The sequence below is a fragment of the Delphinus delphis genome, chromosome 15 (genome assembly GCF_949987515.2).
Source record: "Delphinus delphis chromosome 15, mDelDel1.2, whole genome shotgun sequence".
Classification (NCBI taxonomy): domain Eukaryota; kingdom Metazoa; phylum Chordata; class Mammalia; order Artiodactyla; family Delphinidae; genus Delphinus; species Delphinus delphis.
This window is the reverse complement of record NC_082697.1, coordinates 75,179,679-75,207,190: the sequence shown is the minus strand read 5'-3', so window position 1 is coordinate 75,207,190 and position 27,512 is coordinate 75,179,679. Positions and strand designations below refer to the sequence as shown.

The 27,512-nt window shown below is 47.4% G+C and overlaps 1 protein-coding gene across 2 annotated transcripts in view; it reads left to right on the top strand.

The window, feature by feature from the left end:
* AUTS2 (activator of transcription and developmental regulator AUTS2) overlaps positions 1–27,512 on the top strand; it is a 1,122,546-nt gene that overhangs the window by 1,028,421 nt on the left and 66,613 nt on the right. For both annotated transcript variants that reach the window (XM_060032208.1, XM_060032207.1), the window contains exon 6: positions 8,977–9,028. In XM_060032208.1, the coding sequence (XP_059888191.1) occupies positions 8,977–9,028 (52 nt within the window). The remainder of the gene's footprint in view (positions 1–8,976; positions 9,029–27,512) is intronic.

Below are 27,512 nucleotides of genomic sequence, written 5' to 3'. Positions count from 1 at the left end.
ACTCTAGTACAGGTGGTGCAAACCACTGTCACCACTTCTGGGGATCGGTGTCACTTTTGATGTTCATGTGGTTATTTTCATCCTCACTGTGGGGATCTGCATTGAGGGAATTCCGTAGAAGGCATGGCTGTGGACATTGCAGCCATACCAGAACATACTCTTATTTGTTCGTCTCCGCAGTAATCAAAGTAAGAGTGTCATCTTTAATCATTGTAGCCAACACGTATATCCCGCTTACTAAGCGCTGGGGGGCTGTTACTGACAACAGCCCTATAAAGTCTAGTTACTGTTGTCACCTCATTTTACAGACGAGGAAACTGAGGTGGGAGAGGGAAGAGATTTGCCCAAGGTCTCCTGGCTCAGAAATGACAGGGCCATGATGGCAACCAGATGCTGGCTCTTAACCTCTCCCCAAAGAACAAATAGAAACATATTTTCAAAGCTTAAAAAGCTATAGAATTTGAAAAGATCCTCTAGGAGACATAGAAATAAGCCAGGTGGGGTGACATCTTTCCCAAGGCTAGTTGGGAGACAGAACTCATGTGTTATTACTCCCCTTTCATGGTCTTTTCAAACTACATAATTTAACATAGAAAAACTGGAGGAAATTTTTTGTAAAGACTTCCTCTTCCTTTAAACCACCCCAAGAATCACCCAGCATGTGTTCTTTTAGGGAGTACCTGAAGTTTGTTATATTTATGAGAGAGAACACCTTGAAATTAATAAACTTTTTCTATGTAAGGTACTCAACAGAAGACCAGAATTTATAAGAAATATTTTACCAAAAAATGTTTAGTCTCAGTCTGGTAATTAGTGATACAAATTGAATCAAATTTCATATTTTAAACTTTAAAACTGCCATTTTAGATTGATTTAGAAGAACTTCCATTAGTTTTTTTGTTTGTTTTTTGTTTTTTTGCGGTACGCGGGCCTCTCACTGTTGTGGCCTCTCCCGTTGCGGAGCACAGGCTCCGGACGCACAGGCTCAGCGGCCATGGCTCACGGGCCTAGCCGCTCCGCGGCATGTGGAATCTTCCCAGACCAGGGCACAAACCCGTGTCCCCTGTATCGGCAGGCGGACTCTCAACCACTGTGCCACCAGGGAAGTCCCGGGACCGGGTTTTTAAACCTAGTTTATCTTTAGATATATTTTGAGAATTGAGGAAGAAGTCTCCATATTTTAATTTAGCTTTTTTAAAAAAATTCAGCTAGTTAATCATAGACATGCCTAAGATCTTTGGTCATATGTTAAAAATTGTCGGGAGTTCCCTGATTGCCTAATGGTTAGCATTCCAGGCTTTCGCTCCCATGGCCCGGGTTCAGTCCCTAGTCGGGGAACCTGAGATCCTGCAAGCTGGATGGCGTGGCCAAGAAAAAAAAAAATTGTTTCTGAAATAATTGCTCTAACACTGGCAAGACCATTGAATCCATACTCTTACTGCCTGCTTCGTTAGGGCCTCCCCTTTGTAAGACTTGCCCTTCTTAGATCTGGTTCAGAGGCTGAAGGTGACAATAAGAAGCCATTAGTGATTAGGATGTTAAACCTTCTAAATATAAGAGACACGGTGGCTGCCAGCCTTTGACTTTGTAATCTGTAGATTAAAATTCCTATAAAGGGAAGCTAAGTTTCTCAAGGAAAAAAAAACCATAGTAAGTCTAGATTCTTGCAAGTCAGATCTCTGACCAGGATCCAGTCACCGAGTATACGGATGATCTTTTTTTTTCTTTCTACCTTCTTTCTACTTCTGATGCTGTCCTATAGCTTATCCCTTCCAGTTTTTTGGGTTTTTTTTGCGGTACGCGGGGCTCTCACTGTTGTGGCCTCTCCCGTTGCGGAGCACAGGCTCCGGACGCGCAGGCTCAGTGGCCATGGCTCACGGGCCCATCTGCTCCGCGGCATGTGGGATCTTCCCAGACCGGGACACGAACCTGCGCCCCCCCCCGCATCGGCAGGCGGACTCCCAACCACTGCGCCACCAGGGAAGCCCTATCCCTTCCAGTTTTGACACTGCTTCCTTCCCTGCCAGAAAGGAGGGGGAATAGAGCAACTTGGAACCCAATCAGAATGTACTCATTTGTGTGTCTGGTGAGAGGCTGAGAAATGAAGCAAAGTGGTGGTGGGCACTGTGGCAGGGTGAAGGGTGCTGGAGGGGTACAGGGGGGCTGGATACAGATGCAGTGGTGCAGAGGCCAAGTCTGTGGCTTCTCTTAGAGGCTCAGCTCTTGGCGGTTCTGCATTCCTCCCAATTACAGATAATCACGATACAGAGACACATGCAGATCTCTCCCAGACTTTCATCTGAGGCCTAATCCCTGATAATCAGAGATGACAGTCTAATGCAAGGCGTGGCAAGCGTCAGCAGTGCTGCCTGATGACGGCACTTGAGAGGCCTAAGCGGTGGTTTGAGTCGGTCAGCTAAGGTGCCCATGCTTTTGTGCGCCTCAGTTTACCCTGTAGAGGACCCGGTAGGAGCTCTGGTAATTTCTTCCCGGTAATATTGATTTTTATGAGCGAACAAGATAAGAAAACTGTCCCATTTTGATGGCTCCAAAAGAAACAACATTTAAATGTCTTTTCTTGAAAATTTAATGTTTGCCTTTGAGCTATCTTGGTATTGTAGAAACAGCTTCAGAATGAATGCTCCCTGGCTCGAGGGCTTCGGCTGGTTTTTGAGACATCTTGTAAGCAATTGGAAAATCCAGCTTCAGACTCACACCTTCTGAGGCACCTTTTCTTCTGATTTCTCTTTTCTTCTGATTTACCCAGGGAGTCAAGTTAGAGAAAAATCTCTTTTACCTATCTTTAAAAAAAAATTTTTTTTAGAAACACCACATAATGCTACCATTTGGGGTGGGGTGGGGCGTTGTGAAGCTAGAGAGGGAGAGCCTCTTATTTCCAAAATTAATTGTATTTGGAAGTTAAAGGGAAAAAATTATGCCATACAGCAAGCACCCACTTTTTTCCCCTTGAGAGGTTTTTCAAGAGTGCCATGAAATCAAACAGTGATGGATGTTCAACTTCAGAGAGGTGAAGAATGGACATTATTGCTTGAAACCAGTCTCCATGTCATTTGTATGTGGTGTACATCTGTCCCAGCCCTGTCCCTTTCCTCTCTTCCCAGCTGCACTCCAGGTGACAGTGGCACTGAAGGGAAATCAGGAGCTCTCACCCACCCTAGTGTGCCTGTTCTACCCTAGAACCCTCGCTGTTGCAACCTAGGCCTTGCTTGCCTTTTTGCCTTGTGCTGGGACAATCTCAGCAACTTTTCCTGTGCACCAAGAAGAGACCCTGCCAAGCTGCAGGTGTGGAATAAAAACTCCAGATGTTTATAGAGGGTCTCTTCACCCCCATGTATGGCCTGGTACCCTTGCAGGGCCTCTGTGGTTGGGACAGTGACAAAGGCGGCCAGAATTCTGACCAGGGGCCCACCAGACTGGACAGACGGGAGATTTGGTGCTCTGGTGGGAGTGTTTGGCTCAGGGGAACCCACCAGGGGCCAAGTTTGTGGTCATTCAGCCCCCTCCTTCCAGGCGCTACACTGGGCGCTAGAGAACACAATGATGATAAATGTTAGGATGATAGTAATTGCTGTGCATTTAGTGAGGCTGTGGCATTGCTTTAATCCTTTCCGTACATCTGATGGTGGCAACCAGCTCCACTTTTGTTGATGTGAAGTGTATAAATGTCAGTGGATTTGAAGACTAAGGGGAGGCGGGATTTGCAAATGGCCACTTCATGCACTGTTATCCTTGAGACCTAACCAAACTGCATTCAGCTTTTGATCAGGTGGGGATAAGGTTAGATTAAGACCTTTTTTTTTCTAATACTAGACTCTGACCACCCCACTCCATTTTCAACAATGTACTTATTACTCTTGTATTGAGCACCTATTATGTGCCAGGCGGTTTACATAAATACATCACTTTCTCATTGAGCCCTCACAGCCATCCAGAGAGCCTGCTCTTTGCAGATGTGACCGGCCTAGTGGCGACTCAACCCCAGCCCGCGGGCCTACTGGCCTTTCCCTGCCGCGGCGCAGCACTGGAAGCGACGGGTGCGGGGAGGGTGCGGAGCGTTGCAGTTCCCGCCGCGCCCGCCCGCCGAGAAGGCGGCCGTGGGGAACTAGGGCCCGAGCCGCGGGGGGAACGACAGCTGTCGAAGTCGCGCTCGGGGACTGCGCCCCCGCGGGGCCGACCCGGCGCCGGGGCCGAGAGAAGGGGCGGCGAGGGGCGGGGCGCGCGGGGCGGGACGGAGGAGGGGCGGCGGCACCGGCGGCTCGGGCTCGGCGCGCCGAGGAAGTCCCGCTCCGAGAGCTGCGAGCGTCTGGAGGAGGCGCGCTTGGCGCAGTCCCGGAGCGAAGTCCGGAGCGAGGGCCGCCTGTGCCGCCGCCGCCCCCTCCCGCCACCCGTCCAGCCAGGGAGCGCGCGGCGCCGGCCGCCGATGGAGTTCACTTGAGCGGCGAGCCGGCGGGAGAGGCAGGCGCCCGCGAGCCGAGCGCGGGCCGGAGCCGAGCCAGCCCCGGGCGCTTTCCGCCGGCCCTCGAGCTCCGGCCGGGAGGCGCCTCCGGCCCCGCGCAGCCCGCCCGGCGCCCCGGACGCTGCAGCGCCGCCCGCGCCGCGTGCCGGCGGGATCGACCCCGAATAAAGACTCCCGGAGCGTCTCCTCCAGCGCCGCGGCGGCGGCGGCGGCTGGACCGGGACCGGTCGGCCCGCAGTGCTGCTGGAGAGGCGGGAGCGGCAGTCGGGGAGCCCCAGGCGGCCGCCGGGGAGAAGCCGCCGCCGCTGCGCGCCCTCCTCCTCCTCCTCCCTCTCCCTCCTCCCCTCCGCACATGGTCTCCTTTGTCCTGTCGCCGCCGCCGCCGCCTCGCTCTTAGCTCTGCGCGCCGCGGCCGCGGCTAGGGCCGCTCTTCTTCGCCTCGCCCGCCCGCCGGCCTGCCCGGGACGCCCCTCGAGTCCCCGCCGTGCCCGGCCGGCCCCGCGCGCCTCAGGAGCAGCCGGGAGTCAGCGGACGAGCGCGGGCCGGGCGCTCCCTCTCGGCCGCCCGCCGCCCGCTGCCCGCCTGGCCTCGGCCGCGCTGGATGTGTGCGCGGCGCTGGCGCTCGGCCGCCCCGGAGCTGCCGTTCGTACGGATTTGGTTCGCGTGCATCCGCTTTCAGACTTTCGCCTGGAAAGGAGAGACTGGCGCGGACTTAGCCCGGTCGGAGTTGGGCGTTTTCTCTTCGTGTTTGGCTGGTTTTCCCCCTGGTCTCTGACGATACCCCATCGTGAGCCTTGCTCAGGAACCAAACCATGAACTTGGGGCTGACAGGACCGCTTAACCCTTTGCGATCAGGTAATGCAGCCCTGGGGGCGCGGCTCCCTCGCTCGCCGCTCGCGGTCGAGAGGGAGGCGATGGGTCGGGGGTCTTTTGTTGCGGCGGCCGGGCCGGCGGGCAGGGGTGGCAGGGGCGGGTCTGGCGCGCCCGAGCCCCCCGCCGCCACCCATCCCTCCTCCCTCCTGCCGGCCCGGCCGCCTTCCCTCCTGACGCGGCCCGGTCGCCCGCCTTTGTACTTTCCACCCCTGGCCAGCCGGGCTCGGGCGGGGAGTGGCGGCGCGGGCGGCCGGAGCTGTGCGGTCGTGCCCGGGGACCGGAGCCACCTCGGCGCCACCCGCCCCGAGGGGCTCCGCCTGCCTCCGGCTGGGGCCGCGGCCTGCGCCCGCTCGGGCTGAAAACCTTGGCGCTGCGCTCGCTGCCGCTTCCCGGGGTACCGCTTCCCCGCGCCGAGGTCGGGATCCTGGCCCGCACAAGGTGCCAAGGGAAGCGAAAGATCTGGGCTCGGTATCGCGGCAGCTGGGGAAAGAACTCGCACTTAAGTTTCGAGGAGGTTTCTCTTTTCTTGTTGGAAAGCCCCTCCTCGTGCGGGTGCAGAGGGCCGTGCCCGGGGTCCGCGGCCGAAGGGAATTCAGGTGGACCTCGAACCCGAGCGGCCGCGCGTCCCACTCCTGTCTGCTCGGAAGGCTTTTCTTCGTTTCCTCATTCTCTGTGTTCCTTTCTTCAATCTGTTTGACTTATTTAACTTTTCTTTAAACACCAACTACGGCGTCTAGTAATTTTTCAGTATTTTTTTAAAAAAATCTTCTTCCACCTCCCCCCGAAATAAAAAGCAGCCAAGAGAGCTTTGTTTTTTTCTGTCACTTTCAGGTGCAGCCACTTCACGCCCTCATCCTCCAAAACCGAGTGAGGGGGATGAAGTGAAATGGCGAGCAAAAAGCTAAAGACCTTTAGTATGTAAAGGTGCCCCCGTATTAAGAAAGGAGAGAAGGAAAAGCTGTGCTCGCCGGCTAACCCTTGGCTCACCACGTTTCCATTAGACGTCCCTGATTAAAAACAAAAAAATCAGCCAGGAAAATGGTCCAGGTAATATAAGGAATTTCACACTTTTTCCTAAAAAACAATGAAAAAGAAAACATGCCAAAGATTAAAATCCAAGAAGCCACAAATTTCTACAAATGCTTTAAAGCACAAGTTAAATTTGAAAGTTCATCGAGAAAAAGCAAAGAATTTCCTTGTAGTTCCTGCTTAAGACTTTGGCTGAGAAGCTCTTTTCTGACTTTTCAGGACAGTGGTCAGCCATAGTTGTAACCACCTGGATGGGGGAGAAAGGGATCCAGATCATTTTATGATTAGCCTAAGTCCCATTGCTGTCATTTTCTTTTGGGTGTTTTTCCATGGAGGCCTTTTTGAGGACCCCCGCCCCCCTTACCCTTACCAGTTACAAAATGGCTTTGTGACATGTATCAGAAAATTAAAGGGCTGGAAAAGCTTTTATTAGAGAGCATTACTCCTAAGTCACTCTGAATATCCTGTCAGACTCATTTCCTTAATAACTTACCGGTTGGCATTGTATAATCACATCCTCTAAGTTCGCTTCAGACATAAGGATCACTTAACTGGCTACTTGAGAATATGGTGTGGAGCCCAGTGGAGCTGACAAGGGTGGCAGCCCCAAGGAGGGTGTGCAAGACAGCCAGAGGGCCTCTTCACCTACAGCTTCTGTCCCTCTCTCTCTCCCCCTCTAACACACACACATACCCCAAGTGTAAATAAAAACTGGATCAAGAACCTTTTCCTCACCCATGCTTTTTGCATTGACGGTACAGTACTTTGTTCCTGTAGTGCTTTGGGCCAGTTAGCTCCTTTTAATAGGTAGTCCCCAAATCTGCAGGGGTTATTTCAATTTAGTAAAATGAATTAACAGCCCCCCCTTTTTTTCCTTTTAAATATATCAACTGTAGTTTAAGCCATGAATTTACCATAGCCATTCCAATTTGAACTAAGAGACACTTTTTCATCAAGGAATGGTGAAATGCTCTTATCTCCAAGTTTTTAGCTGGGAAACTCGTGTTCGTAGACATCTCACTTAATATTATAATATAACAACACTATTCCTGTAATTTTTGCTTCTGTAACTCAATATTCTTGATTTGTTTAATGCATATCTTGTTTCCCCCTCCATGCAACACATTTTTGGTGGTTTATTTTTATGAAAAGCTACTGTAATATGCCGTTTTATTTAATTATGTTTAAAATGTCAAGAAGGCCCTCAGCATATTTTTTGTTCATGCAAAATAAAAGGAATCATCTATCCAGGATTTATTTTATTTTAAACTGCTTATGTATAAACGTATAGAGTTCAACACTTGTTTTGCACATACCGTGCATTCATTTTTTTCTTGATATATTAATCTTTGGAATCACGTTTACAGTAGGCAGATTAGAATTAAAATAAAGGGGAAAATAGTCATAATAACAATATTTTGTCTTTCTGTATCACTTGCATTGAGAACTAGAACTTGTTCCCCAGATAACACTCGGGCATATCTCATCTTTATCAACATAACACAAAAAGACTAAATTGGACATATTCTTTGTCCCCAAAAGCCAGCTCCAGAGTCTGAATATGTTGTATTTCAGATTCCCCCGCACCCTGTTTCTTATATTTCTTCTAGATTTATTCACCGTTCTCTGCTTCGCTTTGTCAACACATGCATTTCTATGCGTAAAGTGTGAAGACCAGTGATTTCTTACAAGGGTGGGGTAGCAACAGCAGCGTAAATATAATATAGCCGTTATAACTTTAAATGCATGGACATCATCAAATTACTGTATAATGGAGCTTTTTCATTTTTAAGTTTATTTTTTAATTTTTCAGGTTCTAGAAATACAGTGCTTCTGAAACATTATAGCATTTTTCTCCAAACAGACTTCATGTTGATTTTCCAGAACATTAGTGTATAATTTAAATTGCCTGTATCCTTGCTGTTTAAACAGGCTTGTTTCACATTCCTGGAGCCACTGTAATAATTAGCAGACGTGATTTCTAGAAAATGGAAAGGAAATAATGCTGATGATGTGTGTAGTGTCGGGTTGCTGGGCAGGTCGGCTGGCTTTCATTTCAACACCAAGGTCGTCGTGGTTACCACAGGGGGCAGGGATCTTGGGGTCATCAGATAAATCTTTAAAAATGAATTTCAGGGAGTGCCGGTTGACACTTTTTAGTGAGGAGAAGCTTAGCATTAAATAATAGGCATTTCTAGTTTGTGAGAGAAAATTGAAAAATAGGGCATGTCTGCAAATATGAAAAAAGTACCGTTTCCAAAATAATGATCTGTCAATGAAATTGCAAAATCATTATGCGAATGAGCTGAATTGCTTTGTGTATCATCTCATAGAGATATGTTTTGCACAGATAATATGTCTAATAAGGACATGTTTTTAAAATCAGATTTTTTTCTTCCCTCAGCAAATAGCTGCACTGCAGGTCTGGCTCTCGCAGTCAACCAGCACCACCTTATGGAAGATTGGGGGAAATTGCCGCTTTCCTTTTTAGGCTTTTCTAAAACGTAGTAAAATTGATTTAAAATCATCGTAATGATGATGGTGATGACAAAATTAATGACAGTAGTAATGCTTTCTTTCCCTTTCTTGTGTTGCAGGCCTCAGATGCCAGCTCTGAAAAACTCTTCAATACTGTTATTGTAAACAAAGGTAAGACTCCTTAAATCCGAGCAATAGCTTGTTTTGCTGTTTGCTCCGCTGTCGGGAGGAAAGCATAAAGAACAATGGTCATTCCCTTTTCATTCTGGAGCTACGGTTCATAATTTGTATTCTTGCTTGAGACAGAATCTGTGTGCTTTTGTGTTGCATCCAAAAACAATTGATTTTAAAAGAATATATTGAATCCTTACATAAATTGATTGGACTAAGAAATTACTACCGTCTATGCGACTTTCATTTAACGTAGGAAGTGGTAATGGAGAATAATAGTTCTCAAGATGCCTTAACTTTGTTACTTATCAACAACCCCGCAGTTGGAGAACGATAAATTGCTGATTTGTACTGCAGACTCTAATAAGCAGTGCATGTTTAGTACTCACAGCATTATGGTCATAAACCAAGCCTTGCTCTGCTGTGGGCTTTCTGTAAAATTAATAAACGATCAAGAGGACAACATTTAAATACGTGCCACCCCATTAACTTTCTTCCAAACTGCAATATAGAGTAAGAGAGGCTAATGATATAGCAATACATTAAGGGGAAACTTAAATCACTGCCAATAGGTTTCTGGTCAGTTTTCATTTGTAGCAGTATTGTTGGAAATAATGAAATTTAAGGGAGCTTCTAATCACGGGCTTTACAGTGGTGTATACTTTGAAAGGTATATAAATCATATAAATTATTTGATCTCTTTCTCTCCAATGTAGAACCTGTTGTAGGTGCTTGTGTGGTAATCGCTAAATACAGAACGTATGCTTCCTGTCATGGTCTCGTTCTGTGTTACACGGAAGATACTTGGTAGCTTGAACAGGGTTGGGCCTTCATGAAGTGAAATACGAAACCACCCTGGCATTCTATAGTTGCCTTGGCTAGCATTTTTGCTAGCTGGTTGGTCACACATGTTTCCAAGTGCAGTTATTCTGAGCTCCCAGATTATTTTAGAATTGGAACCAACTGCAGGCTTCAAATAGTACATTATGTTTAGGCTTCCCTCTAGGTGTACATGCTTATGTGATTGCTGTCACTCCCAGAATTATTGTCCTATTGAATTTTATCTTTTTTTATTGCACAATGGGGTATTCCAGTTTTATGTTTCATCATATATTTTGATGGACTGAAAGCTTGTATCAATTTGTTGTCCATCATGCTAAAGCCCAATAAAAGAAGATACACTGCAGTTCACAGCGTACGGGGCTCAAATGGAAAGATACGTCATTGCTTATTGATCATTTTGACGAGGGAAGAGGTTGGGTAGATGGTCGTGTGTCCCTGACTGATAGGAGGAGGTGGAGCCCGAGGCCGGACAGTTCACCAAAAGGAGGTCCTCTGTGTTTCAGTGACACCCTGCCCCACCCCCTCCCCAGGCCCTCCAGCCCACATGACCGTGTCTCTCTTTTGCTAACTTGCTGTAAAGTTGTGGAATGTGTTTCCCCTCTCTGGGATCAGGCCTGGCAGGAGAGTTGGCTCTGGGACCTGCACTCAGGCCCCGCTGCCCTCACGGGGCTGAAAGGCTCCCCTTCAGGGCCGAGGAGGAGTGATCGATGACAGGCAACATCCCCGTCCCTCTGCCTCTTCCCTCCTGCTCCCCGGGCCCCTCTCCCGTTTCCAATCAGACGTCTCCCACGTTCTTGTTTTTGTTTACTTACAGAGTGTGATTTGTGGCATCTCTTTGGTTGTGAATAGTCATCCTGACAGGGTGCCTTTCTTCTGAGCTGCTTTTCTGGGGGTGATTTAGTTGCCTTGAAAGGATTAAGGTTTCTTTGTGTACACTAAAATCAACATAGGCTTTTTGCTAAGCTTTGCTTGGGAAACCACACACAAATAAGCATTTTAGTTGATAGCAGATTATTCCTTTGCCCCTTATTTCCATCAGAATGGCCTTTCTTTTCTCCTCCAGAGTTTCCCCTTAATGCCTTATGCTAATTCCTGTTGGTAACTTGAATGACAAGAGCCGGAATCAATGCAAATCCAGGTGCTGCAAAGTAGATGGACTGGTATCCAGCACCCGCCCTCCCGCTGGAGAGAAAGAGATTAAGGGGGGGGCCGGGGAGGGGGGGAAGCATGGGGGCAGTTTTGTTAAGGGGATTAGTATTCAAACTGCTAAGTATCAGGAAAACAAGTTCAAAAAGAGATTCATTGTATAGTGATAATGTCAATAATTGCTTCAAGACAGGTGCAGTGTCTTGCTATGTGCATGTGGGTTTGGGTCTGTTTTTACTCTGGGTAGTGGCAGTGTTTACTGGATGGATGGTTGACAAGGCCTTCAAGGAACTGTCAGCTTCCTGCACATCAAGTTCAAGTTCTCCTGCAAAGCATCCTGCCCCCCTGCAAGTCAGGTCTCCCATCTCTGTCCAGTATTCTTAGCCAAGAGCAATAAAAAGCAATGCAAGAAAGGGCAAATTTATACCAGGTAACAAACACCACTGGGAAGATCTTCAAAGCCTCGGTTTATTGAACAGTCTGACGAGTGCAGGGAAGCTGACACGTGTATTCCTTCTCCTCCGGATGTTTAAAGCTACACATCACCTCTCGCTCTCAGCAGCCCCACCGGGCTCTGGCCTTCCAGAAGTGTGGCTTTCAGCCGCTGGCGAGATTACGCTTGCGGAGCCAGCCCGGTGGCAGGCGGATTCGGTCCATAAAATTACACTGTGGGAGGGCAGTGCTAATCTCACAAGCTGATTGTGGTGGGGCCGGCCGGCCGGGCGTGGGGTGCACAGCTTTGATGTCTGGGCTGGGCGGTTGGGGGATGGGGCTGTGGCTGAAGCAGCAGGGGCCGTGGCTCAGGTCCCATCAGTCTGTTGGTGAGCTGGAGTAAGTCGTTTCGCCTCTTTAGGTCAGAATTTTCAATCATAGCAAAACCTGGTCCTGGGCCGACGTCTCTGGTGGGGATAAAACAGTTAGCTGGGGAGGGGCGGAGGGGCTGAAGCAGGGTAGGTGCCGTGAACACATTGTGTGTCCCTTCTGCCTGTTTGGTTTTATTTTGACTCGGTGTTGTAGGGTCTGTCCAATTTAACAGAGGACCAGCAAGATTTTTGTGTTTAGGTGTTCCCAATCGTTGTTTCCTTCTGACGCCTTTTATTTCCCACTTTGAAACAAATTAATCAAACGGTGCATGCTTGCATGTACACAGGACATGCCCAGTGAGAACTGAGCTTGTCCAGAGGGGCGGGGAGATGAACCTCCAAGTTGCAGGGCTTAGGGTTGGAGACAGAAAAAAATAGTTTAACTTTAATCAAGGTCCTGGTTGCCTTATTTAATCTTTATGTGTTTAAATGTTTACAGGATGTTCATGTGAATTTTATGAATCCTTCTGTCTTTGTGACTCAACCATCTGCCAAAGAAAAAATTAATTTTCCCAGTGAGACAGAGACACACAGAGAGAGACTAAGTTCTTGTCCATATTTAGTTGGTTGAACTGCTGTAGGAGCAGTAGGATTTGTACCCCAAATTCTAGACTGTTTATCCTTAAAAGGAACTAACTTGTCAGTCAATTCAGTGTGTCCAGCCAGTATTTATTACCCTTCTTTACCTACTCTAGGTCCTACTTCTCAGGGGTTTTGCCCATACATAGGCAGAAATGCAGAAAATGAGTACTTAGCAGACATGACTATCCTGCCAGCCCTGGTGTAGGCCCACGGTCTAGTTTAGGGGTAGAGCAAAGGCCCTGAATTGCCTCTTTTCCGGGATCTGTCCTGCAGCTAAGGCAAGTTAGAGATGAGAGGAGCCAGGTGGTGTACTTCACCCCATCACTCTCACCCCTTCTCTGGCCGTCATCTTCGTCCTGTGGTAATGCCGGCCCTCCTGGGGAGAGGTGCCCTGAGCCAACTGAGAGAGAGCTGCGCGTTTCCAGATAGCTGGGCTGGGGAATGACCCAGGTAGGGATGAGGCCCCTGCTTTGTGCTCCCTTCTGCCGTGAGCACCCCCATCTACTGAAACGTATACAGCAAAGGAGCAGCCACCCACCCTCCGGGGTGGGACCCCACCTCCCCTCCCCCAGGTCAGCCGTGGGGACGCTGGTGGACACTCACTCACCATGATGAGTGCCAGACGGAACACTGGGGCCACCTTGAGCTCTCTCTGACCAGGGCTGGTTTTCCTTTCCCAGGCCCCCCCAGACCGACTAGTGGCCACACAGGCCTCTTCTTGGGGTCGATTTTGTGCTGAGGGTTTCCTTGGGACACAGATGAGGTTGGAGCCTTTAGAATTAGTAGGGCCTTTGGGTATCTTTGACAGTATGCTTTTATCACCAGCATAGAAGGAAAACCTGGCTAAAAAATTGGTTGAGATTTGAGATGAAGTGAGAAAAGATGCTGCTTGGTGGGTTGAGGTTCAGTAACTGAGTCCGTAATAAAATCTTTCATGGAGATGATCTCACTTCATTCATCAGGTTTAGACATAAAGGGGGAATTCCTTGGTTTGGTGACAAGTAAAGGTAAGAGTTATGTTACCACCAAGGCCCCTCCCCTAAAACAATTCTGTGCTTTCTATGTGAGTGAAAACAATGCAATTGAGTGTGGGATAGCTTTCTTTAAAAAAAAAAAGATATAGAGTTTAAAATCCAATTATAATAAAAATATGGAGACCATTTTACAATTCCTTGTAGTGTCTTGGGTTTCATTGTAAGGAGAACATGACATAAAGCTTATTCCCCACGTGCAGAGGAGTAAACTGAGCCCATTTTAGCCTCTACAAATTAGTCCCATTTTTGTACTGTCTTAAATCCTACATAAGGGAAAGTTGGACTGTCACTCATTCTTTATTTTTCCTTCTCTGGATCCTTTTTGTAGTTTCAGAGCATTTTCTTGGGTCTTTGGAGGATAGAGATGTCTGATCCAGGGGAAATACTATTGAAGGGTAATTGGTGCTTGATTGAAGACAAAGGAGTTGTGAGTGGTTGGGTTTTCCCTCCCGCTCCACGCTGCAGAGAACACGTAATCAGCTCCTTTTGTTATGGAAATGGACCTTCCTGTAGGAGCCAGACTGTTACATACAGAATTTGTTGTACAGAATTATTCCTTGAGAATTCTTGGAAGCAGAAACCTTGTATTCTTAGTGTGAAACCACCGGGAAGGGTCTAAAAAGATTCCATGTGGTCAGAAAGTGTTTCCCCCTAGATATTTTTCTATCAACTGCTACCTGGTCTTTCCCTGACCTTGTTTGTGAGTATGGTGGGGAATCCTGGGTAAATGTTGGATCACCTTACTGGAATTTTAGCTCAAGGGGTGGAAGATATTCCGAGCATTTGAATTGATCTTGATGGTGTCTTCGGAGTAGAACTCTGACAGCGATGCCACTTCTCCAGATAAAAGTAGGCCAGATCTCCTGGTCCTGAGCGCCCCTGTGAGCTGGAGCAGGCTACAGGGTAACGTTCTTTTAGTCGGATGATCACATGCCGCTGTTTAGTTTTGAGCCCACCAAAAAGCTCTTCCCTTACTTTATTGATTGATTGATTGCTGCTGTTCTTGGAAAGGCTTTTCTCCATACTTGGCAATATTAGCAAAGAAGCTTGAATGTTGATCAGCGTCACATTTCATTCTGTTCATATTTAGTGCTTCGTAGAGGCAATGATGTCAAATTCGCTGTCTCAGAAAGTAATCTACATTCATGGTAGACATTTGGCACAAAAAAATATCAGATCAGTTCTGGAGAGTCTTTGACAAAGGGCCTCCTCACTGGTAACAACCTTCAAGTGCGTGGGGTCAGCCTCAGGCCTGGAGAGTTTCCTGCATGGAGGAAGCTGGTGGCTATCCCATGGCCTCTGGATTATTTCTGGTTTCTGACAACTGCACAAAAATGTTGTTTTCTCTGAAAATGTATGTTTATTTAACTAGGTTTCTTTTTGCTTCACAATCTGGATTCCATTCACTCAGTTACCACTCCAATTAACTAACAATTATTTAACATTAACAGTAATTACAGACGCCAGTTAAGCGCCTACAGATGTCAACTGTTAGCTTTGTACCTAATCACTCAATGAAATGGAGAAAGTTCAACAAACATCAATTAGCCAGGCAATTAGTATGAGTTAGGAAAGAGCATGTTATCATGTGTGAGCTGATTCAATTTATTTTATTTTGGCAGTAAAACACACACAGGCGAGCGACAGTAAGTTCCTCAGATAAGATAAAACTCTATTGTGTTGCAGCTTACATAAGAATTCTTTCCTTTCCTGTGCGTAAGTCAAATATGCACTTGCCTGGAATTTATTTAACTAACAAAATTTGTCTCAATTACTCAGAAAGTCCAGCAATGCTCAGTCTCAGGAAGCAACTTTGGTGAATTATGAATCCAGTGAATATGCTGTATAGGGAAATGTCAAAATTTTTCAGTGGAAGAATGATGGATTCCCACTCAAGTAATCTCCGTGCATTTCGAATTTTTACCAGTTTATTCTTGAACCTATGGTGGAGCGGGCCCAACAGGGATTTTATTAATTTCATGGTGCCTGAACTTTTTGCTCAGCTGTCTTTGATTTAGCCTGGGGCGGCCTTCAAAATCTTTTACCTACTTCCCCAGTCTGTGCTTGAAGAAAGTAGAAGTGGCTCTCAACTGAGGACCCACTTTGTGAATTCACCAAAGAGATCCTGGGCCCGAATTCAGATATTCTATCCCACTCCCCCACCCCACCCACAGGCTTGACTTCTATCAATTGCCTGGGTGTCTGGACTTGCTGGGAAAGTGCATCCTAAAGCCTGCTTATGTAAGGTGGCCCATCACTTGGTATTTGGAGGTTCATTTTACCTCCGAGTGGAAAGCTGTCCATAAGTGGCTGTGCCTCTGGTTCCCCTCCTAGAAATGCTTTCTCACCAATTCCCGAAGCCTGTGGGCAGGAGTGGAAGGGGCCAGTCCTTAGTGGGGTGCTCTGTCAGGTCGCTGTGTGTGTGATGTGCAGAATTCTACATTTGAGCAAACCTCTCAGCGTTAACTGAATCCAGGACTTGAAGATTTAATATTGGGAGTTCCCTGGTGGCCTAGGGGTTAGGATTCTGGGCTTTCACTGCCGTGGCCCAGGTTCAATACCTGGCCGGGGAACTGAGATCCCACAAGCCACACGGCCAAAAAATAAATAAATAAAATTTGATATTGTGTTGACTAGAATAGCTTAGGAAGAAGAGCTGCCGTGTTCCACATGCTTTTCTCTTATAAATCTTTTTTTTTTAATTTATTTATTTTTGGTTGCGTTGGGTCATCATTGCTGTGCGCGGGCTTTCTCTAGTTGCAGCGAGCGGGGGGCTACTCTTCGTTGTGGTGCGCAGGCTTCTCATCACAGTAGCTTCTCTTGTTGCGGAGCACGGGCCCTAGGCACGCGGGCTTCAGTAGTTGCGGCATGCGGGCTCAGTAGTTGTGGCTCGCGGACCCTAGAGCACAGGCTCAGTAGCTGTGGCGCACGGGCTTAGTTGCTCCGCGGCACGCGGGATCTTCCCAGACCAGGGCTCAAACCTGTGTCCCCTGCATTGGCAGGCGGATTCTTAACCAGTGCGCCACCAGGGAAGTCCCTCTTATAAATCTTTTGCCAGTGTTCAGCACCCAGCGCACTGGCATGGCTGTCCTGGAGAGATGTCTTTGCCCTTCTGTATCACTCAATAGGGCCTCTGTTCATCTGCTTTGTCACATTATGCTGCAGAGCTTACAGCAACAAAGGTCTCGTATCAGGTGTCAGCTGCGGACCAGCTGTGGTTCTCCTTGTTTTTATTCTGGGACCCAGGCTAGAGAAGCAGCCCTCATCGTGGTTATCTTAGTAAAAGGAAAAGAGTAGAGACAAAATCATAGAACCCCTCTTTCAAGTTTCAGCTTGGTTGTGGTGTTGGGCATTTCCAGCCATCTCATTGGCCAGAACAAGTCCCTAGGACTTTCTCCACCATGCCGTTCCAAAGTATTCTGTGTTCCCTGGAAGTTAGTAGGAACATTCTCTTGACAGTGGGGGTCTCATCCAGGTCTTCCTGGCATTCCAGGATGCCCCCCCCCCGCCCCGTGATCTGAACAGGTGCTGCCAGAAGCATCATGGTGACCGCATTGCAGCGATGCTCAACTCTAGACATCTCTGATTTCCTTCCCTTCTGCTAAGACACGTTTCCATACTTCCACTCTCCACGCCCATTCTTGTGCCTGTAAGTGGACCGATTGTTACTCTTCGGCCAGATTTTATTAGAAGTGATTTAGGATTTTCCAGCAGGGGCATTTCCCTAGCAACCGATGATGTAAGCATGAGACCAGTCCATGCTGAGGTGGGAGAGGCGCCAGTTAAATAAGGAGTAATGTTCTGTGGGTGCTCAAATCTTTTCTGACCCTCGTAAACCTTGTCTTATAGAGGAGGAGGTAGAGAGCACATCATTGCTTTTTCTAAGAGTCCTTTTGGAGAGGGAAATGTCTCAAGTGTGCGGTGTTAATAGGCTGATGTGGGAGGCGGTTAGATTGCGATGCCTTTAAAACCCACTTGGAAAACATTTCCCCCTCTCATCTATCACCTTTCACATCTCTCAGAAGAGTAACACTGAAACCTAATTTTAGCCAGGATTACATCATTTTCTCATTATCTGTTTACAGCCGGGGAAGGCTTTTCCATAGCAAAGCTCCTCTCACCAAAAGCCCAGCCATGTAATTCCTTTCATTTTATACCAGTTTTTGATTTTTCCAAGTGTGGACTGTCCTCTGCTGGATGTCTTGGGCTGATCTCTGAAGGCTTCTTTATCCATGAACTTCATCCATAGACTTGGGTTTGACAAGGAGTCTTCCTCTGAGGTCGGATTTGTCATTTATGAAGTGAATGACGTCAGGGTTCATTCCGTTTCTTCCTTCAGTTGGCAGAAAGTGGAAGCCATATTGAAATGAATTCTTTTGTTCAGCAATTATTACTGAGGGAGTTCCCTGGCAGTCCAGTTGTTAAGACTTTGCTTTCCAATGCAGGGAGTGTGGGTCTGATCCCTGATCAGGGAGCTAAGACCCCACATGCCTCACAGACAGAAAACCAAAACATAAAACAGAAGCAATATTGTAACAAATTCTGTAAAGACTTTAAAAATGGTCCACATCAAAAACAATCTAAAATAAATTATTATTGAGCGCTGATTCCATAAAAGGCACAGGAGATACAGCAGTGAACAGATCGCATTAAACATAATGACCAGAAGCATAAGAGCCTAATATATTTTAAGATTCGAAGAGACTTTTTAAATGGTATAATGGGAAAGAAGCCTTAAGACCTTTTTAGGAGGGAAAAACTGATCCAAGGTGAGCCCTGACGGGTCAGCAAACCAGAAACAGACCAGCCATCAGACTGCAGACCATGTCACCCTTTCAGAGAGGGGTTCTGTGGGCACAGATGTGCCAGCTTGTGCTCACAGTGAGACTAAAACCTGCCCCTTAGAACTTGCTATTGTAAAAATTGATGCTGTCTTTCTTGTTAACTTAGTTAAGCTATTGAAAAGATTTGGGGGAGAATTGTAAAGGTCTGTGTATAGCCTATCAATAGGGCCTCTTGATTTCACGTTTCCTCAGTTAGATTTTGTTGCTTAAATGTTTGCCAGGTTGGCATACTGCACGGAGGTGGCAGGATGTACCACAGCTTTTAGTTATAGAAGATCCAGGCTCAAGTCTGAGCTGGGCTGCTTGTAACCATGAGCAAATCACTCTATCAGACTGGGTTTTCTCGTTAACTTGAGAAAGTTGGGTAGACTCCAAGATCCCATCCTGGTCTAAAGGCCAGAGTTTGCTTTGGAATGTTCTAGGTCCTTCTAGAGCCTGAAGCTTGTGCAGAGGGCATGTATTTCCCAGAGAGCTGTGTATGAGACTGTGGACACTTGCATTTGGCAGGAGTGTCATGACTTCAGTCCTGAACTATGGGCGAGAATAGGGAAGCAGAAACCTCTCTTCACTCCTGGAGATTCCATCTCTATTGGAAGCATCTGAGAGGCAGGAAGGTGGGGAGCCTCAGCGGGGGGAGCGGGAGGGGAGGGAGTGAGATGCTACCGTTTGAATACCAGCTGTTAGGTATTAACCTCCCTCCAGAATTAGAATAACAATGCAGAGTCCTCCTGCCGGTTTGTATTTGGAGTGGTGTTAAAAGAGGTGTTTTATCTGCTTAGTAAATGTTTATAAAAGCCCAGAGTATAGAGAACCTAGCTGCCGGTTCCTTTGTACTTGACTTGAATGACTGACCCGGTTCCAAGGCTGGGGATTGCTACAGGTTAGAAGAGGGTAGGGCTTCGGGCTTCATAGCAGAGCAAGGCCCAGCCTTGGAGAGCCCGGAGGCAAGCTGGCAAGAGGCCTCTTTTTCTACAGAGTGACTCATTTTACCAACTGTGAATTGAAACGAGGCTTGGGTGGACCATTCTCGATCATCAGGAGAATGTCACCACCTCGCCATCTGTTCTCAGCTGTCAGCAGAGTCTGCACCAAGCAATTCATCAGAGCTCTGCTTCTTCAAAAGTTAATCTAGGCCTCCTTGACTGAAGCAATCTTCCTTCCTACTTTTCATTTGCTACGAGGTGGTGATGATATCAACTTTTTCTCCCAATACGCATTTGCTGTTTGCTGGAGTTTAGCTTTCTTCACAGGCTTCTCGTGTCTGTTGGGGAAAGGTTTGTTTCAGAGTAAAGAAACGGTACTTGCAGTGTCTTGCCGTTGCCCAGGAGCTGGCACAGACTAAAGCTGTGAGTGCATTCAGAGGAGGAGCTGTGTTCATTTTATGGGTAACAGATCCATCGCCTGTTGCTTAGGAGAAGTAGGTGTGTCTGGACCATCGCCCTTATTTTCCGAGACTGATGGCTGTGGAAAGGAAGAACGTCACTGACGAGACACTGAGAGTCTGAGACACCGCCTCCTGGATTAGAAGCAGGGGCGCTGCTGCTGTGGGCTTTGGTCGAATATCTAATCAAACTAAATGATGTGGGTTTGGATTTTGCACTTGGCTGTAGGGGCCACGTTGCCCTGTTCAATGGCCTTTTCCCGAGATGTTAGACGTCATATCAATTTGATTTCTGCTCCCGTGGGAAGTGCAAAGCCCTGACTTACACGGGAAACCTGGGGAGAACTGGTAGAAGATGGCGCTCCATTTCCACTTTGGCCTCGCCTCCCAGGAGCAACTGGTATTTGCCCAAATGACCCAGGACCCCTGTTTGGCCAGAGCCTCACCCGCCCAGAACACACCTTTGGGTCAGGCTGGTGCCTGGTTTCAGCCCTTTCCTTCTGAGGGCCTCTGGATGGAGGAAGGAGCTCTCCTGTCTCCTCCTCCCCTATTCCTCCAGGACAAACTCGAAAACTGCCTACTACCAGGGGTTTTTTTAGCATTTTAAAAGTTAAGGCGGACTTTCTGAGCCTTCGCAGCATCCTGCCAGGTGTCTTATCTTATTCAAATATCCTAATTGCTACTCCGGCTTCTCAGCTGCACATCATCCTACCACCTAACTGACAAAATAGACCTTCACCTGAGGGCCTCATTATGCTTCCTGCCGGTGCATCAGGCCAAAAATACCTCCCCAATACCTGCTCGACATCTTGGGCTTCCAAGTGACAAACAAATAATTGGGTGAAACAAACCCTGGGCTCCGAGCAGCTGCCATGGGTGTCGGAGCACAGAGGAGTCCATGACAGTAACAGTCACGGCGCTGCCTGGTTCATGTCACAGCACATCTTTGAACAGTGGGTTGTGCTGACACCAGAGAATGACAGCTTTGGAAATGGCGCGCTAGTTACTGCGGCAAGAGAGACCTCTCATATAGACCGTGACAAGCAGCTGTCACTTCCATACAGGTGAACAGCTGACATCCTAGCACAGGGAGGGTTGCAGGCAGGTAGGGCTGGACTGGGGAGAGAGGAGTCTCAAGTGCTGGGGACCGTTTGCCTGTGTGGCAGAAGCTGGCCTGGGAACACGCACGCACGCGTGCACACATGCCCCCAGGTCTTCTCTGTTCTGTAGAATTCATCTGAGAAAGGGCTGCAGGAATAGTGTCGGCTTTTGAGGATAGGCCCGAGGCCATGCTGCCACTGGCCCAGCCCGACGTGCTTAAAGACCTTCTGCATTTCAAGTCTACGCCCACCTCTTCTTGAAGTGTCACAGGTTGGTTTTCCGAGCCCAATACTTAGTTTTATAGACTATGGGGAAGGCAAAGTCTCTGATGATAAGGAACTAACTCGCCATTGAAAGGAATGAATCCAGTGGAATTCAGGTGCAGGATCAAGTCTAGAAAGCAATTCTCCAGGTGTGGTCCCTGGACCAGCAATATCATCATCCCCTGAGTAGCTGTTAAACGTGCAGAATCTCCTACAGAATCAGAAACTCCAGGGCCGTGGCCCAGTAGTCCATTTTGACCAAGCCTTCCAGGTGCTTCTGACGTAGATGACCACCGGACAAGATCAGGGAAGCACAGTTGGCAGTGAGATTTCTGTAAATGCTCAGATGACCCGCGAATCCCTGGGTGAAATCCATACTCCTGTTGACCAGGGAATAAGCCTGTTCACTGTGGTACAGCCTTTGTATTTATTTATTTGTGATGCCAGATGCACTGGATCTGTTGAAAGTAACTCTGTGGTCCTACCGTTGGACTCAGCTGTCCTCCTCGCCCTGGATCTGCAATCCTCCCCCTCTCTCTAGCCTGGTGGACAGGGCTCCTCCCGCATGTGGTACCATATAGATGCTAGGCCTATAGTCAGGGCTACATTATGAAGTGAAGCTGTCTGATCTAAGTGGGGTTTAGAACCCTGACCTTGGGCCAGTGTTACACCGTAGCCCGCTGAGCTACCTCGCTCAACTGCTTCTCAAAGACAAACTGTCCCATCTAGTTCCCGGTTGACAGACGCCTGCTGGCCATCTGTAGGAAGGGTCATCACAACACAAAACACCCACGTCCTGCACAAACGTGCCGTGATGAACAGTAACTATTTTGTAAACAAAGTGCGGCGTACATTCTTTTTTAAATTTCAATAGCCGGGAATGTGGAATGACATACAGCAGTGTTTGAAATATTTTTTCCCATCCATGCAAAATATTATAATGTTTTAAGTCTATAAAATTATCTCTAAGCTGGGTTTTCCCCCAAAATGTAGTACCTAAATATTAAGGCTTTTTTAGGTGTCCTTCAAGAAGGGGCATCTCCCAAGACTCAATGTGTTGAAGTAGCAGCTCTCAGACTGGGGCCTGCATCAGAATTACCCGGAGGGCTTAAGATACACCTTGCTGGGTCCCAGCACAGAGTTTCTGATGCAGTGGGTCTTGGGTGAGGCTCAGGAACTCATCGAGGGTTCTTGCGTTTCTGACAAGTAATCAGGTGATACCAATGCTTCTGGTACCTGGAGCACGCTTTGGGATTCACGTGTGTGAAGGCTTTCTACAGGAAAACTCTTTTAAATGCCTTTTCCACTCGTTCAGTGAACATCTGAGTGTCAGTTCAAAATCCAGGGTCTTTACATGGGAAATGAAATGTACATATGAAAGTGAATTCAGTGTCACCATGGGTCCACATCAGGCGCTTTTAAAAAAATTGACATCGTCAAACTTACTTAAACGTAAAAAACATTAGAATGACCTCCCCCCCCACGTACCCATTATCCAGATTCATATTTATCGATATTTTGCCATGATCGTTTTTAGGTGATAGGATATTTTAAAGCACGTCAGGCATCGTGTCATTTCATCCCTACATACTTCGGTGCACATCTGTTTAAAATTTTTTTTTACATCAACACATCCCGTTATCACAGTAACAAATGATAATTCCTCAGTGTCACCCAATACCCCGCTATAATCCCATCTCCCTGATTGTCTCCCAAGTGTCATTTTACCTGACCTGTTCCATCAGGATACAAACCAGGGTCGAGTATTACTTGTCCTAATCGAGAGCCATCCACCCTCTCCCCAGCCTCCAGTTCACTTCAAGTCAGTGACTTGTTGCAGAAACCAGGTCAGCTGTTCATTAACCATCCCACGTTCTGGAAGCCCTTCGTTAACTGTCCCACATTCTGGAAGCCCTTGTGGTGTCATTGACTTTATTCCTCTGTCCCTCATCTTTGCTGTAAGTGGAAGTTGACCCTAGAGCTTTGACTAGATTCGGGTTAGACGTTTTGGCAAATAAACTCTGTAGGCATCGCAGTAAGCTTCACGTCGCCTCACAGCCGGGTACTCGACAGTGTGTGGATGACCGGGTATTAGTGATGCCAGGATCGTTCAGGAAGTGCAGGTTGTGGCAGCCTGATACCTACCTGCCTTGTCAGGTTCCCCATCAGCCTTTCATCTAACGGTTTCATGCATTGCCGATCCTCACCTGATCCAGCATTTCCTTAGAAGCGGTAAAAGGGTGGCTTTTCCACCATCCTCCACATTTATTGGCTGAAATTCTTCTGTAAAGTTTGCTTTCCTTCATCATCTAGAGTTCTTTGGTTACCCTCAAATATAATCAAAGGAAAAGCAAAATAAATGCTTAATTCTTTCTTTTAGTTGCAAGTTATCAGAGCAAGAAGTTGGTGCCCAATCAGGAGTTTTACTGACACACCTGTACCCTCCTCTGTTTGTGTTTTTCTTACGATAGATCTAACCCATGTTTTTAATTCACTGAATTAAATTCTCACATGCTTTGTGCTTATCAGTGGAAGAGACAAAAGGTCTAAAAATTAGAATGCTACCCGAAAGCATCAAGTGAGTTTACACACACATATGTGTGTATAAATTTAAAGCCTTACCTGTCTGTCACAGCTCTGCTCAGATGCCACACCCTCCAGCGCTTCTCCATCCTTGGGAGGCACTCCACCTTCCCAAGATTTGAACACTTGGCCCATCCTGCCTTTCTTACTGGAACTCAGATGCAGCTCTCTTCCCCTCTTTGAACTCCCACCCCCACCTCCACGGTAACCAGCAGGGCGCTTTGTATACAGTAGGGGCTCAATTTCTGATGGCTGAACCTCAGCAAATTAAAATGCAACATCCTAAAAACTATTTCAGACCTTGGGATTTAGGTGATAGCCAGAGAGTCTGAGTTGATGAAAGAAAATAAAGTCTGAATCTCACCTGATCTAATCAGCCCATGTGGCCTTATTAGATAATCTGAGGATCCCAAGCAGGTATTTTCCAGGAGAGGAACAGGAGGCTGCCCACGTGTACTGAGTGCCGACAGCATGCCCGGGATCTCCATGTGCTCATGGGTTTACTTCATATGGTAGCCCAGCCACGTAGGTGTTTCACAGGTGAGAACACTGCCCTGTGACTGTAAGGGACAGAGCCAGTTCTTGTGTCGCAGCTTCCCGACCTCCTGATCTGCTCCTCCCACTGTGCCAGCCCAGCCTTTGGTTTGGTAAATTAAAAAATCCCTCGTTGACAACACATTTCTTGAACTGTCTGTAGTCTGTTTGGGAAGAAATACTGGTTCTACGTTTCTAGCCTGGGAACCTTGAGGGAGACAGTGAACACAGCAGAAGTGGGGAGCACCCTCCTTACAGCCTGTGTCACATCTATCAGCCACGTGATGTTATAGAAGACTTAGTGTGGCATTTTCCTCAGCCTCGCACACAGCTCAGCTTGATATAGTTAAAGAATTAGAACGTTTTAGTGACGCCTAATCAAAAGTAAACGGGTGGGCTTCCCTGGTGGCACAGTGGTTAAGAATCTGCCTGCCAGTGCAGGGGACACGGGTTCAAGCCCTGGTCCGGGAAGATCCCACATGCCGTGGAGCAACTAAGCCCCTGCGCCACAACTACCGAGCCTGCGCTCTAGAGCCCACGAGCCACAACTACTGAGCCCACGCACCTAGAGCCCGTGCTCTGCAACAAGAGAAACGAAGACCCAATGCAGCCAAAAATAAAAAGTAAATAAATTTATAAAAAAAAAAGTAAACGGGTAAAGCTGTAAAGGAATTTCAAGTGATGGGACAGCAGAGAGGACTGGAAATCTTAGCGAAGTTATTAAAACTGTCCTGTCTCTTTTTGACTGTCTAGAACCTGTCACTTTATGTTGTAAAGTTGGTGTGTTTAGGTGGGGTGTGTATTTGTACGTGTCAGGGAGAGGACATGGGTTTCCCTGAGAGAGAGCGCTGCTTGTTGGCTGGTCCTTTATAAACCCATAGCCCAACCTTGAGTTTCTGGTGGCAGAAGTACAAGAAATCTAACTAATGAGAACGTCCTCTATAGCACAGGGAAGGAACTCTTCTCGGCGCTCTGTGGTGACCTAAATGGGAAGGAAATCTAAAAAAGAGGGGATGTATGTATACGTATAACTGATTCACTTTGCTGGACAGCAGGAACTAACACAACATTGTAAAGCAACTATTCTCCAATAAAAATTAATTTAAAAATAAATAAATAAAAGAAAAAGGGGGAGAAATCCCTGCTATTCATCCATTTTCTGTGGAACTTTCAATCTTGAAGATCCTCAAACCCTTCCCAGCCACTCCCACCGGGTGCTGGTCCTTGACTCTGTGTGCCAGTCGGCCTCATGGGCAATGATGCCTTTTTGGGCAGCGTATCACTGTGCAGCCACTTCTATTCTTTTTTTAAAAAATGCTACAAAGAGCTCAGACACAGTCATTTTCAAGGCCTCATGACCATCACTTACTCTTTACTCTCCGGGTGACTGAGATGGAGCCAGGCTCTGGCCTTCTTTCCCACAGGCCTCCACAGTTGGGCTTTTCATCCGAGCTCACCCCCTTCTTTACCCCCCTGGCAGCCTCTCCTTTTCTACTGGCTATTTATTTCCTTTCGTCTCTTAAAAGTATCCTTAGTTTAAAAAACAAACAATGACAAAGAACAGCAAAAATACAAACAACAGCTCTATCCTTGCTGCTTCTTTAGGACCTTAAAACAAACCCTTTTTTTAAAAAATTTATTTATTTATTTTTGGCTGCGTTGGGTCTTCATTGCTGCACACGGGCTTTCTCTGGTTGGGGCGAACGGGGCTACTCTCCATTGCGGTGCGCGGGCTTCTCATTGCGGTGGCTTCTCTTGTTGCGGAGCGCAGGCTCTAGGCACGGGGGCTTCAGTAGTTGTGACTCGCAGGCTGTAGAGCGCAGGCTCGGTAGTTGTGGCGCACAGGCTTAGTTGCTCCGTGGCATGTGGCTCCTGGGATCTTCCCAGACCAGGGCTCATACCCGTGTCCCCTGCCTTGGCAGGCAGATTCTTAGCCACTATGCCACCAGGGAAGTCCCAACAAACCCTTTTTGATATCTTTCTCTTATCCCCTCTTCTTGTAAAACACCTTGCATTTGCATATCTTTTGAGTGATAATTAAGGTGAGCCGGTAACTTACTGTCCAGACCAGGACACATTTGAAAGAGAAACAGGCTACTATTAATAATGACTTTGGGACAACAGGCCTGACCCTGGACTGTCGATGCAGACCAGGATTTATGACAATCCAAGTTCTTTCATAGTTTGTGAAAGTACCCTCGTGCACTAGTGGTGGTAGCTAACATTTATTGAGGACTCACTAGGAGCCAGGCTTTGTTCTAATCACTTTATGTGGATTAACTCATGGAATCCTCACCGCCCTCTTTCGAGGTAGCTAGTGTTGTTCACACCATTTTGACTCTGGGGAAACTGAGGCACAGAGAGGCTGAGTGAGCCACCCCGGGTCACACATCCAGCTTTATCCTCACTCCCCACTATGTCATCCCGCAGCGTCAGGCCGTCCTATGTCCTCTGAGGTGTTAGCATAGTTTTCCAAATGTCTGTCAATTAAAAGGAATGTATGGTGTAAACTTCTGAGTATTTGTTTAGGGTTGCATAGCTATAAAAGGCTTCTAAACAGGCGAGAAATACTTAATCCTCTTCCCAGATAGTAAATGGGGCCTCCATTAGAGCAAGTAGGGATTTACCCTATCAGTGCTATTCTCTAAAACACATATTTTAGAAACAAACAAAAGGAAAAGCCAGTTACACCCCACAAAAGTGAAATTCTGGTTTTTTCCTGCTGGCTTTTTTTTACCTCGCTATTTCCTCATCCCTGGAGGTATTGTAATTTAGGATGGTACTACCTAAGGACGGGACTTAGCTCGGGGACCAGATATTAAGCTGTGAAGTTCTTGATCTGAGCTAGGAAGTCAGAATTTTATCCCATAAAAAAAGCTCAGTCTCTCCCATCTCTAGCCTCACGTCCCATTTCCCCTTTTCCTCTTGCCTTTGCTGCTTTCCTCCCCCTGTTTAAAAAGCAGTCGGAAAGCCTTTCCTGCCAAAATCTGAATCGTGACCCCATGGAGTTGATTATAGGCAGATCCAAGGTTCAACACGAAGCTTTTCTTTTTTATGCCACCAGCTGACGGGGATTTATTGAAACCTAAACTCATTTTGTTTGCACGAATATTCACAAGACTCAAGAGTGTCAGGAGGTGGGAAGTGCTTCTGCTACCTCAGGGAATACCGTCAGGGTGTGAGCATCAGTCGTGCAGGCTGGTCTCAAAGTCGCGAGTCACCAGGTCAGTCTGTTGGGATCCTGCAGGGGAGGGCGAGGTAGCTGTTAGGCGCAGACAGCTGCTTTCTACCCTTCTCCCCTGCAGGCAGG